This window comes from Macaca fascicularis, chromosome 18 (assembly GCF_037993035.2).
Source record: "Macaca fascicularis isolate 582-1 chromosome 18, T2T-MFA8v1.1".
In the NCBI taxonomy this organism is placed as follows: Eukaryota; Metazoa; Chordata; class Mammalia; order Primates; family Cercopithecidae; genus Macaca; species Macaca fascicularis.
In genome coordinates this window covers 10,790,339-10,803,997 of record NC_088392.1, presented here as the reverse complement: position 1 = coordinate 10,803,997, position 13,659 = coordinate 10,790,339, and the positions used below count along the sequence as shown (strand labels likewise).

At 41.8% G+C, this 13,659-nt stretch overlaps 1 protein-coding gene across 3 annotated transcripts in view; it reads right to left on the bottom strand.

Annotated features, from left to right (window-relative positions):
• Positions 1-13,659, bottom strand: part of CD226 (CD226 molecule) — a 103,161-nt gene that overhangs the window by 11,028 nt on the left and 78,474 nt on the right. For 2 of the 3 annotated variants that reach the window (XM_045377785.2, XM_045377786.2), the window contains exons 5-6: positions 4,071-4,173; positions 76-2,064 (exon numbers count right to left, since the gene is read on the bottom strand). In XM_045377785.2, coding sequence (XP_045233720.2) covers positions 1,872-2,064; positions 4,071-4,173 — 296 coding nt within the window. In that variant the 3' untranslated portion in view covers positions 76-1,871. The other variant, XM_005586480.5, reaches the window with a different exon arrangement.

Sequence of the window (13,659 nt, the reverse complement as noted above, 5' to 3'; positions counted from 1 at the left end):
CCATATAAACTTACCTTCTGTGTATCCCAGGACTCTGTATATAGATCGCTTCTTTCTCTCCTTCTCCTTCTGGAATGCATATTCAATAAAAGATATAAAGATATGATATTCCAGCACCAATATTATTTCAAACACGCTCTAAAAAGAAATGAGGCCATGTCCTTTGCAGGGACATGGATAGAGCTGGAGGCCATTATCCTTAGCAAACTAACGCAGGAACAGAAAACCAAATACCACATGTTCTTACCTATAAGTAGGAGCTGAATGATGAGAACACATGGACACACAGAGGGGAACAACACACACTGGAGCCTACTGGAGGGTGGAGGGGGGAGGAGGGACAGGAAAATAACTATTGGGTATGATGCTTAATACCTGGGTGATGAAATAATCTATACAACAAACCCCATGACACATGTTTACCTAGCTAACAAACCTGCACATCCTGCACATGTATCCCTGAACTTAAAATAAATGTTAAGAAAATAAAACTGAAAATAAAAAAATAGAGTAAACATATCACAATTAGATTTATATTGACCAGCCATTCTGGTTTGCCTGGGACTAAGGAGTTTCCCAAGACGAGAGATTTTCAGTGCCAAAACCCAGAGAGCCCCGAAAACGAAGGCTCCCTATTTGTTAATGCCAATGTTCACAAGGAATGTAAAAATAAGTATCTAACATTTTTCTCCCTAAATATTAAATTTCTTCCTACAATCTGGTACACATCTATAGAATATACTTTGGCTCCTTTTTTTGTTTGTTTGAGACAGAGTCTTACTCTGTTACCCAGGCTGGAGTATAGTGGTGCAATCTTGGCTCACGGCAGCCTCCACCTCCCAGGTTCAAGTGATTCTCCTGCCTCAGCCTCCTGAGTAGCTGAGACTACAGACACCCACGACCACGCCCAGCTAATCTTTGTAGTTTTAGTAGAGATGGGGTTTTACCATTTGAGCCAGGCTGGTCTCAAACTCCTGACCTCAAATTATCCACCCACCTCATCCTCCCAAAGTGCTGGGATTACAGGCGTGAGCCACCACGCCTGGCCATATTTTGTCTCCTTTCACACTTGCCAATGTGAGGCCCTTTCCCTAGCCATGTTCACTTAGTTGTGTTACTGCTGCTATCTCTGCATGAAAACAGCACACACCAGGAGCAGAGAAACTGCTGCCAATTCCTCCAACACACAGGCTACCAGGCGCTGAGTGTGAAGAATTCAGTTTTGTTCGGAGACACTGTCTGATTTATGTTGGCTTCTATCCAAGTCAATACATCTGAAGCTGCAGGATTATTTTAAACAGTAAAACAGAGCTCAGAAGGTCATTGTTGGAGCCCTTGGGTCATCTTTCAAAGCATTTCCATTGGAACTCACAACCACAAACTGATACTAGTGACAAGGCAGAGAGAACAAGTGCTTTCCCTTGTGGTGTGCATCTATGATTACAAATTCAAGTCCACTAATCTCCTTTTATCACATTTAACCAAGTGGGACAATATATTCTACCGTTCAATTTAGCTATTCATGTAAAAGTGATGCATTTTCATGAAGCAAAATCTATCACGTCCAACATCTGTGTCCCTGTGGAGGTTTGTCACCACTCGCTGTCTCTTAGTCACATTGCCCGCTTCCCGGGTGCTCCCTCTGCCATCTCTGCCCCCCGGATGTTTCCCATTGCCAAGGTGAAACCGTGGAGGAGTCCGTGGTGCTACTAACACCTCCGTTCCTTACCTCAATTTGCTATTTCTGTTCAGGGAAAGACTTAAGGGCAGTCTGTGATGGGGAAAAGATAAAATGACCTGATCTGTTTCAGTTTAATTAGACAAATGTTTATTGAGCATTCATTATTTGGACAGATTAGTGCTAAATGCTATCAAACGCTAAGAAATGAATAAAACACGAACTCTGCCATTATGAAGGGATGGCAAGCATGAAAGTGATTAAAATACAAAGCAGGATGTGAGGAGTAGCAGAGACGTACACGATGATTCCAGATGGTGACATCATGTCTGTTTGCAGGGACGGAGAACAGTGCAGAGCCCACACAGGGGACCGGTGTTTCACACCTTGAATGATACACGGGAAAGAAGCCAAATGTGGGCAAACAGCATTTTGGTAGCAAACCAGATGGGGAGAGCGTTGGGTGTGCTTCAGTTTTCACAAAATTTATCAACATCAGGGAGAATAAATAAAGTAGAAAGTGTGAATAAAAATTAGACTTCAGTCAGAATGTAGGGCAACTTTAATGACAGGATTAAAGAGTTTTAACATTATTCTGGTAGCAGTGGGAAGATAATCAAAGATATTGAACAGGAAGATGACATGCCAACCCAGCTTTCAGAAGAAGAACCAGGGAAACTGGATGGGTTAGAGAAAGAGGCTATAGCTGAGAGCAGGTTGGAGACATTACCAAAATCAGAGGGCAGTAATGACAGCTGCTAAAGAACCAGAGGTCAAGGACGAAGAGACAAGGTGGAGAGGCCTACTGGAAATCCTATTAACAAGGCAGGGGTGTGTGTAGGTGGGTGTGTGGGTGTGGGTGGGTGTGTGGGTGGGTGTGTGTGTGTGGGTGTGTGGGGGTGGGTGTGTGTGTGTGGGTGGGTGTGTGGGCGTGTGTGTGGGTGGGTGTGGGTGGGTGTGTGGGGGTGTGTGTGGGGGGTGTGTGTGGGTGGGTGTGTGGGTGTGGGTGGGTGTGTGGGTGGGTGTGTGGGGGTGGGTGTGTGGGGGTGGGGGTGTGTGGGTGGGTGTGTGGGTGGGTGTGTGGGTGGGTGTGTGGGTGGGTGTGTGGGTGGGTGTGGGTGTGTGTGTGTGGGTGTGTGTGTGGGGGGGTGGGTTGTGTGGGTGTGGGTGGGTGTGTGGGTGTGGGTGGGTGTGTGGGTGTGGGTGGGTGTGTGGGTGTGTGTGGGTGGGTGTGTGGGTGGGTGTGGGTGTGTGGGTGTGTGGGTGTGGGTGTGTGGGTGTGTGGGTGTGTGGGTGGGTGTGTGGGTGGGTGTGTGTGTGGTGTATTTGGTAACATTACTGAAGGAGGGGAGTGCAGATGGACATATTCACTTACCCAGCAAACATATATTAAGTGTCTTGATATGCCAGACATGCAAAATAGAGACATCAAAAGTGTGGCCCCTTCCTCCCTTAAGATAACACTTTAGCTGTAATACATTATGAGGAATAATTTCAACCTGCTATGATTACAGCAAAGATATGTAACAAATACCTACACAAGTGAGTTGATAAGCACAGTAGAGCTACAAGGGGAAGAAAAACTCAGCCAAGAATACCCTAGAAAATGCCCAACTGTGCTACAATACAGTAAAAGATTTTTTTTAATTTTTAATTTTTGTTATTGACAGGGTCTTGCTATGTTGCCTAGGCTGGACTTGAACTCTTGGGCTCAAGCAATCCTCCAGCCTCAGCCTCCTGAGCAGCTGGAACTTCAGGCATATATCACTGTGACCAGCCAATAAAAGATAAAAAGAAATTTAGTATAGGCCAAATGGCTCCCTGCTCTCCTCTAAGGCAGCACCCTCCAATTCCTTCTTCTCAGTAATTTTTAAGCACTTGGGTTTCTTGGTTCTGAGAATATACAACTATTTGAAATTATGCTGTTTGCTTATTGGGATGTGAGCATCATTATGTCTTGTTCACTGCTGTGCACAATAAATATTTGATAAATGAATAAATGAAGGCTTTATCACTGTTAAACCTTGTTCTTCCCCTTCTCAGAATCTGTATCCATCTCACGCTGTGTCATACATGCACACACACACCACCCCCTCACTAACAGCTTTTTCCTTAGAGGAGGGGGAAGACAGGGCAGGACAAAGAGCAGAGGTATCAGGCTGAAAATAAAAGGGGCAGACCACCCGCTTCTACTAACTCTCAAATGAACTATTCCAGCTCTCCCTGTAACATCACCACAGCTACTTCTCCTCCTTTGTGTTAGAACAGTGCTCACAAAAATATATACGTGAATAGTGAGACAGCTTGACAAATTACTGGGTTATTAATAGAGAACCTCTAACATCGGAATGACTCACGCTAAGTAAGATTCAGGATAAGTTGCACTACTCACCTGTTAAGGAAAATGACAATGATGGTGGTAATTGAGATAACAAACAACAACAATAAAACTGTCCCTCCAGTCACAAAGCGGGTATATTGGTTATCGGTTTGACCTAGGAGAAAAAATATATATATATTGTAGGAATTAGGAATTCAGCCAAAGGCAGTAAAAAGTAAGGCAGGAAAATAAAGAAAAGAGACATTAATTATTGAGTAACAAAAACAAAGAATCCAACAACAACAACAACAAAAAAATAGAATGAGCTACAGGAAAAAGATAATTTTTCTTTTAGAGTCTCCTAAATATTTCTAACTCCTAATAGATTTGTATTTGTTTCTTGATTAAGCTGAGTTTTACACCTTAAGAAGAACAAAAATATAAAGAGCATGCGTTTGCCAAAGACCTCATTCAAATAAGCTGCCAATCATATACACAAAATCTTTTGTAGAAAAAATAACTATTACAATAGTAAATAGGCCAGGTGGAGTGGCTCAGGCCTGTAATTGCGGAGGTTTGGGACAGTGGATCACTTGAGGCCAGGAGTTCGAGACCAGCATGGGCAACATGGTGAAACCCCGTCTGTACTAAAAATACAAAAAATTATCTCAGTGTGGTGGCACACGCCTATAATCCCAGCTACTCAGTAAGCTGAGGCACAAGACTCATTTGAACCCTGGAGGCAGGGTTGCAGTGAGCTGAGATCACGCCACTGCACCCCAGCCTGGGCAACAGAGAGAGACTCTGTCTAACAATAAATAAAACAGTAAATACACAAAGATTCTCTTTTATGCCTGATATATTAAGTACATTCAACATACAACAGAATATAACTTTGATTTTTATAAGCATAATTTTAAAAAGATATTTTCTATTCAATTTGGTAATGAGAAAAAAAAAATCAGAAAAAAAAAATGTTACCCCAACTCAATGTCTGAAAATTTACCATGGTCCAATAATCTGAAATTCTCATCCTAAATCTTTCACAATTCAACTGACCGACTCCAGCAAATTCCTTACTGTGTATATGTCTCTTCATTTGTCAACTGACGGCAATGGCAGCAGCCCTAATTACATCACAGAATTGTGATGAGACTCTGATGAGTCAATATTCACAAGAACAATCAACTGCGATTAGAGAAATGTCCCCTCTGGAGTGTGAGGCCAGTGAGGTCAGAGAACATTTTATCTTTTTGTTACATCCTTCTGCCCACAACACACCTCTCACCCCACAACCCACAGAGCATGTTGTGAGCGCCTCCCACAGAGAAGAATCCCATCAACACCTGCTGCTGGGAATGGGATTGAATTGAAACCCAATGGTCTTTGTTGCTGTCTCTCTTCGGGAAAGCGAACCTGTCAATCACCCCACGGTTAGGATGGGGCCAGGCTCTGAAACAGCAGCACAATTTCCCTTCCTCCTGAAATCAAAGCTTGAACGTTTGTACCGTGACACCCAGGCTGTCTGGAATCCTACTGCATCCTGAAAACCACGCCTGTCAACCAATTCTTCCCCATCTTTTCCCCAGATAATTTCTTCTCACTTTATCCACTACTTAGCTGTATTTTTTTCATAAGAACTCAAAGTATAGACCCACTTATTCTTTTACAAACTTTACTACAAACAGAAACTAAGACAAATAAGCAAACATTTTATTTTTAAACTTTTTAAACCTAGATTCCACAAATAAGTGAAGTCATGCAAAATTTTTTCTGTGTCTGGCTTATTTTACTTAGCATAATGTCCTCAAGGTTTATCCACCTTGTCACACATGACAGGATTTCCTTGTGTTTCAAAGGGTTAATAGTACTCCACTGTGTCTATGTACCACATTATCTTTATCCATTCATCTGCTGATGGACACCTAGGTTGCATCCACATCTTGACTACTGTAGACAATGATGCAATACATACACGGTGCGGGTATTCCTACAAGATACTGATTTCATTTTCTTTTTTCCTTTGTATGTAATACCCATCAGAAGGATTGTTGGTTCATATGAGTTTATTTTTAATAGTTTTTTGAGATGGAATTTTGTTCTTGTTACCCAGGCTGGAATGCAGTGGCGCAATCTTGGCTCACTGCAGGCTCCTCCTCGCAGGTTCAAGCGATTCTCGTGCCTCCGCCTCCAAGTAGCTGGGATTACAGGAGGCTGCCACCAAGTCCAGCTAATTTTTCTATTTTTATAGAGATGGGATTTCCCCATGTTGGCCAGGCTGGTCTTGAACTCCTGACCTCAGGTGATCCACCTGTCTTGGCCTCCCAAAATGCTGGAATTACAGGCATGAGTCACCGCACCCGGCCTATTTTTAATTTCTTGAGGAACCTATGACCTGTACCAATAATGGTTGTACCCATTTACATTCCTGCCAACATTGTACAAGGGTTCCCATTCCTCCGCATCCTCACCAACACTTGCTATCTCTTGTCTTTTTGATAATAGCCATTCTAACAGGGGTGAGGTGAGAGCTCACTGTGGTTCTGATTTGCATGTCCCTGATGACTAGTAATGTTGAGCACCTTTCCATATACCTATTGGTCAGCGTTATGGCTTTGGAAAAACGTCTATTTTTACCCACTTTTAAATTGGGTTGTTCTTTTGCTATGAAATCCTGCCATTTGTGACAGCATGGATGAAGTTGGAGGACATTATGCTAAGTGAAATAAGCCAGATACAGAAGGACAAATACTGTATAATCTCACCTGTATGTGGAATCTAAAAAAAGTCAAGTTTATAGAAGCAGGGAATAGAACAGTGGTTCCCAGGAGGTGGAGGTGCAGAAAATAGGGAGACGTTGGTTAAAGGGTACCAAGTTATAATGGGAACCTACTGTAGAGTATGGAGGATGATACATGAGTTAATTAATTGTGGTAATTATTGCACCATGTTTATATACATCAAATAATCACATTGCATGCCCTGAATATATTCAATCTTTATTTGACAGTTAATTATTTTTTTAAAAAATTTAAAGCAATTGTTTTCTTTGGGCTTTTTTGTATTTTCCAGATTTTCTAGATGATGTGTTTCTTTTGTGATCGGGCAAATACAGTACAAAAAATTTAAAGATCTGCATGCTTAAAAAAGAATATTTTATCAAATCTTAGTGCTTAAAGTACAGGATGTAGAGATCTTTCTTTAAGAAATAGATTCAGAATACTTAACAATGAAGATGGCTTTCTTTATTAAGGTCTAATTTATATGCATTTAACAGTATAATCCGCTTGAAACTACCACCCCTTGTGAGACACTGTTCAATTATAAATCCAAATTTCAGATGCATTGTTCCACAGGTCAATACGTTACCTATTTGTAACCTCTTCGTAGTAATGTTTGACCTCTTGGATTAAATCCATTTATTCACTCAGTCTTTAAACATAAAGTATTTCACAGTGGACTGTATGTCTGGTACTATAGACAAAGTGGTAGGTAAAAACAAACTTGACACCTGTGTAGGAAAAAACTCTCAAATTGTGTTTTTCCTCTGCTCTCACACTACCACAGAAATAATCAACAGATTTCTGTGACCAAAGATGTAGGTGGTTTTCCGGTTTTCCCCACACACCAAGTAACAGACACCAGCTGAGTGTCCGCCAATTCAAATCTGACACAATCTACCTAAGGATGGTATCAGATCCCACAGGTTCGGGGCTCAGTCCCAAAGACATCACCCGCCCCCACCTCCATTGCCAACCCTGCCCTTCAGACATCAATTGTGAGTCCAGGCCTCTAGAAATTTTTTTTTTTTTTTTTTTTTTTTTTTTTTCTGAGACAGAGTCTCGCTCTGTCACCCAGGCTGGAGTGCAATGGCAGGATCTCAGCTCACTGCAATCTCCACCTCCCAAGTTCAAGTGATTCTCCTGCCTCAGCCTCCCAAGCAGCTGAGATTACAGGTGCCTGCCACTACGTCCAGCTAATTTTTGTATTTTTAGTAGAGACGGGGTTTCACCATCTTAGTCAGACTGGTCTCGAACTCCTCACCTAAGGTGATCCGCCCTCCTCGGCCTCCCAAAGTGCTGGGATTAGAGGTGTGAGCCACCGCACCCAGCCCCAGGCCTCTAGAACTTCTGACCGGTAGGCTTCAAGCTGGGGTTCCCAAGACCCCTTTTTCAGGTTTGGTTAATGTGGTGGAGCCACTTACAGAGCTCAAGAAAACACATTTGTCAGTTTAATATCAAGGATATCGCAAGGGATACAGATGAAGAGATTGGTAGGGCGAGGCACATGTAAAGGGGCACAGAGTTCCCATGCCCTCCCTGTCCACGCCGCCCTCTAGGAGGCTCCATGTGTTCAGCTGTCCAGAAGCTCTCCAAACCCCATCCTCTTGGGTTTTTATGGAGGCTTCATTACATAGCTATGACTGACAACCCTGTAGAAATGGGATTGGGCAAAAAGCATATCATCTAAACCCAGCAAGGCCTGTCCAGACTTTAGGTATGGGGTGGGATCCTCTCTGGAATGAGGGTCTTTTGACCCATATTCAGTTTAGAGTCTTACCTTGGTCAGGAGAAGGGACAGGAGAAGGTCAGAGAGAGTTTGTTTCCTGAGGCCTAAAGTGTCCCAACACTATAACAAGGACCATGGGAGTTTTGAGCCAGGACCTGTGGATGAAAACTTACAGATCTGCATATCCTAATACCACAATAGCTGATTTAGTGGAACATATATTGTTTTGAAAACTCCTAGACAATTTAAAAATAGTTTGGAAAAAAGGATTTTTTCTTAAGCAATAAAGGTGAAATAAAGCACGGGGTCAGGTAGAGATTCAATCCAGAGACATTTCAATCTAAAGTGGCCCAGGCTGTAGCCGACATGGCTTCTCACTCCACTCCCTGCCCTGCTTGCAGCTTCCACATGAATGACCACCAGCTTAGAACAAGGCTGGGGTAAACTTGCACCTTGCTGGGCCCTGTATGGCTGGGGAAAATAAAAAGGAAAAGCAAATGGGTACGGATGCTTCAGGAGTTAATCAATAGTTCATAACATTTACTTTTTTAAGTTTTGCTAATAGATCTCAGATTGAGTAATGTTAGCCCTGAAGCCCTTCTCCTTAAAAAAGAAGATTTCCAGAAGCCATTTCTCTGCTAACTTTTTTCACTTATATCTCAATGCTGTGTTGATTCATAGGAGGACAAAAGTGTCTTGAACCATAAAACCATTATTTTTCCTTCCATCACAAAAGATAAATACAGTTAAAACAATTTAAAGCAAGTCAGTGAAATATATAAATGAATAATTTACTCCAGGATTGTGACCCTCTAGGCTACGTTTCTGGCAATGACAAGTATTTATGGCTGAGTTATAAACTCTTAGAAAAGGCTCATGATAGAAATATTGCCAGTCCCTTCCCTCAGAGTTCGGCAGGCAAGAGCGGCCATTAAAGTCTATAGCTTATCCTCTATTAGGGCTGGGGTGGAGTTAGGGAGTGAAGAAATCAAGTCACTTAGAACCTAAATAACTGGGCCAAAGAACACGCCAGGGAAAACCCACAGATCCCGACTCTCCAACATCCAGCATTATGCTGGAAAATGCAAATTAAAACCGCAATGAGAGACCACCTCACACCTGAGGCTTTTCTCAAAAAGATGAAAGATAACAAGTGGTTTTCTCCGCCATCATGGTTGACTCCATTCCTCGCCATGTCTTCTCACAAGACTTTCGGGGTCAAGCAATTCCTGGCCAAGAAACAAAAGCAAAATCATCCCGTTCCCCAGTGGACTCAGATGAAAGCTGGTAATAAAACCAGGTACAGGTCCACAATGGAGCCACTGAAGAAGAACCAAGCCAGGTTTATACGGAATTGCACGTGAGATGGCACGCAGGTTTACGCCGTGTCAAGGTCATGATCATGTCGCCATATCGAGCTGTAAATGTCACCACTGTCTGGAGAGTCAAACATGTTTTATTGGGAATATGTTTTTTATCTTTGTTTATATGCTCTGCACTAGTAGGTAGGTTCAGTAATAAATATGTGAGAGCTTTTGTTTCAGAAAAAGAAAAAGGAAAGAAAGGAAAGAAAGAAAAAGAAAGGATAGAGAGAGAGAAGAAAGGAAAGGAGAAGAAAAGGGAGGAAAGAAGGAAGGAAGGAAGGGAGGGAGGGAGGGGAAAGAGAAAGGAAGTAAGGAAAGAGAAAGAAAAGAGAGAGAGAGGAAGGAAGGAAGGAAGGAAGGAAGGAAGGAAGGAAGGAAGGAAGGAAGGGGAAGAAAGAGTTGGCAAGGGTATGGAGAAGACAGAGAACCCTTGCATACTGTTGAAAGACAACAAATACAACATAATCTCACTTAAATATGGAACCTAAAAAAATTAGTATCTTAGAAGTAGAAAGTAGAATGATGGATACCAGAGGCTGTACAGGAGGATGGGGAGGGAGATAATGCGAGCTGTTGGTCAAAGAGTACAAAATTTCAGATATACAAAGGGAATAAGTTTTAAGCTTTTTTTTTTTCTGAGACAGAGTCTCGCTCCGTCACCCAGATTGGAGCGCGGTAGCACAATCTCGGCTCGCTGCATCCTCTGCCTCCCGGGTTCAAGCAATTTTCCTGCCTCAGCCTCAGTAGCTGGCACTGCAGGCACCCGCCACGACGCCCAGCTAATTTTTGTATTTTAGTAGCGATAGGGTTTCACCATGTTGGCCAGGCTGGTCTCAAACTCCTGACCTCAAGTGATCCACCCGCCTCGGCCTCCCAAAGTGCTGGAATTACAGGCATGAGCCACTGTGCCCAGACAAGTTTTGAGGTTTATCATACAGCAGAGTGACTATAGTGAATAACAATGTATACTTAAAAATAAACGAGAGTAAATTTCAAATGTGTCACCATAGAAATCATAGGTAAATGAGGTGATGGATATGTTAATTGGCTTGATTTAATCACCCCACATGGTACACACATATCGAAATATCACAGTGTACCCCAAAAATACACACAAATATTGTCAACTAAAAATAACATTGATTTAATTTTTTTAGATTTTTAAAAAAAGAAACAGAAATATTAGACCTTGTTTTGTGTACAGATGGACCATAAATAGTGAGTGAGTTCACACAGAGCGGATGTGGGTGATCTGACAGATTCTGCATTATTAGGTCATTCCAAGTTTTGACTTTCTATATAATGTAGACAAATATTCAGCGTTTGTCCCTCTTTAGACACTGGTTTACTGAAAACACAGAGATTAAGAAGAAAAGCCTTGGGGCCTAGTCCTGTCTTCTAATTATTTTCCCTGGAAGACCTCACATAGGACACTTAATGTTTCAAACAGTTTTTTTGGCAACTGCATAGTGATGATAAAATTAACCACAAGGGTAGCTATGAGATTTAAATCAAGCATGTAGAGGTGCTTTCAACATTTTAAGCGCCAAACAATTTAAGTTATTAATCGTGCATATTATATATGCATTTATATTTTATGTAGACACACTGCAAATGAGGGTTAAACAGATAACTTGTTTCTATTTTTTTCCATGTTGAGATGTCATATTGAAGTAGTCGCGCACAGCAGAGCATGCTTTCTCTTGCAGCTAGACTCCCTTCCTGGGGAAAGGCACAGGTACTGTTGATAAACATCTATACAATAACTGTTGGCCTTGGCAGACCACTGGAAATAACAGCAGCCCAAAGTGTGTTGAACTTTCCTGTATGCCTGAAATATGCATCACGTGGATGTTGGTATGGTAATATTATTCCAGGTTTTCAAAGGTCAACTTTCTTTGTCCAGATAAATCAGTTTTATACTCCGTATTTCAGAAACCTTTCCCTGTTTTATAGCAAGAAAGTCCTGGAGTGTAAATTATTTTCACAGAATTAAAGGGCCATGGCTTCAACGTCAAATCCTTCTTCTGAGTAAATAGCAACTACTGTTCCTCAAAACAAAAGTATTACCAGGTTTTAACTAAGAAATATATGGCCCAGATAATCTAAATGATTTTCCTGTCATTATAGAGCAAACCAATGAGGGAAGCAAGTTTCCCACCTAATGTACAAATTTTGCCTCAATTTGCCTCTCTTGATGGCTAATTATAGCAAAATTTGTATATCAGCTGGGAAATTTTCTTTATATTGAAAATACTTGTCCCAAATAGTTTAAATACTATAAAGGTGTCAGGCCTCTGAACCCAAGCCAAGCCATCGCATCCCCTGTGACTTGCACGGATATGCCCAGATGGCCTGAAGTAACTGAAGAATCACAAAAGAAGTGCAAATGCCCTGCCTCGCCTTAACCGATGACATTCCACCTCAAAAGAAGTGAAAATGGCCGGTCCTTGCCTTAAGCGATGATATTATCTTGTGAAATTCCTTTTCCTGACTCATCCTGGCTCAAAAACTCCCCCACTGAGCACCTTGTGACCCCCACTCCTGCCCGCCAGAGAACAACCCTCCTTTGACTGTAATTTTCCTTTACCTACCCAAATCCTAAAAAACAGCCCCACCCTTATCTCCCTTCGCTGACTCTCTTTTCGGACTCAGCCCACCTGCATCCAGGTGAAATAAACAGCCATGTTGCTCACACAAAGCCTGTTTGGTGGTCTCTTCACACGGACGCGCATGACAAAAGGTCTATGTCAGTTGACATCTTTATGCCCTAAGATAGCTTGTGTGTACATTTTACCTACACAATATAGAATGACTACATTAGCTACTTTACTTTACATTAGCTACTTTTTCTGGCACCAGAGTGTAGCATCATTCAGTACTGTGGGCCATAAGTTCTCTACAGTGACTGATGAATGGCAAGGGTATTTAAGTCAGCACATGAGAACAAAGAGATAGGAACATTAAATTGACACATTTATTGAGAAAAATGTTACGGCTGACTCTTTTGTATTAGATGTCTCACATTTTTACCCAAATATTTCTAAGTCTTATACTTCTTGCACATTTACCTCAATTTTTATGAAGACATTATTTAAGGGAGACTATACAGATGCGTCAAAGGTCAGACTGTCAAGAGTCACACATATCTTGCTCACTGTCTTAGTGAATTAGTGTGCAGAAAAGAGTTCATGTAGCAGGCCTGGATTCTAAGTAATCCTCCTGCCTGAGCCTCCCAAGTAGCTGGGACCACAGGCACATGCCACCACGCCCAGCTAATATATATTTTTTAATTTTTTGTAAAGACAAGATCTCGCTATGTTGCTCAGGCTGTTGTTGAACTCTAGACCTCAAGCAACCCTCCTGCCTTGGCCTCCCAAAGCATTGGGATTACAAGCAGGAGCCACGCCTGGCTCCGAGGGATTACTATGGACACTTGACTCCGAGTCAAAGCCGAGTCAAAGCCGAGCCAAGACTGTTTCTGTGTAGTCTTATTTCTAGTGCTCTTGTATTCGTGTTTGTGAACATGTCTTCATTGAAATCAGGAATTAGAAATTAAATACCAAGTCCATAAAAAAGAAAATGAAGGAGATGCAACAAGTTCTCTGCTCGGATAACCATAGCAGTGAGACTTTCATGTAGATACTGTCACCTTTGGCTCAGAAAGTGTCTCTTGGGAATCTGGCTTCCTGTTATAACAGAAGTTCTTTTACTTTAAAACAGTTTTTTATAACAACAAAATACTAGAAAAATGGCAAAAACAATAGACTATGGAATATTGAGGGAAA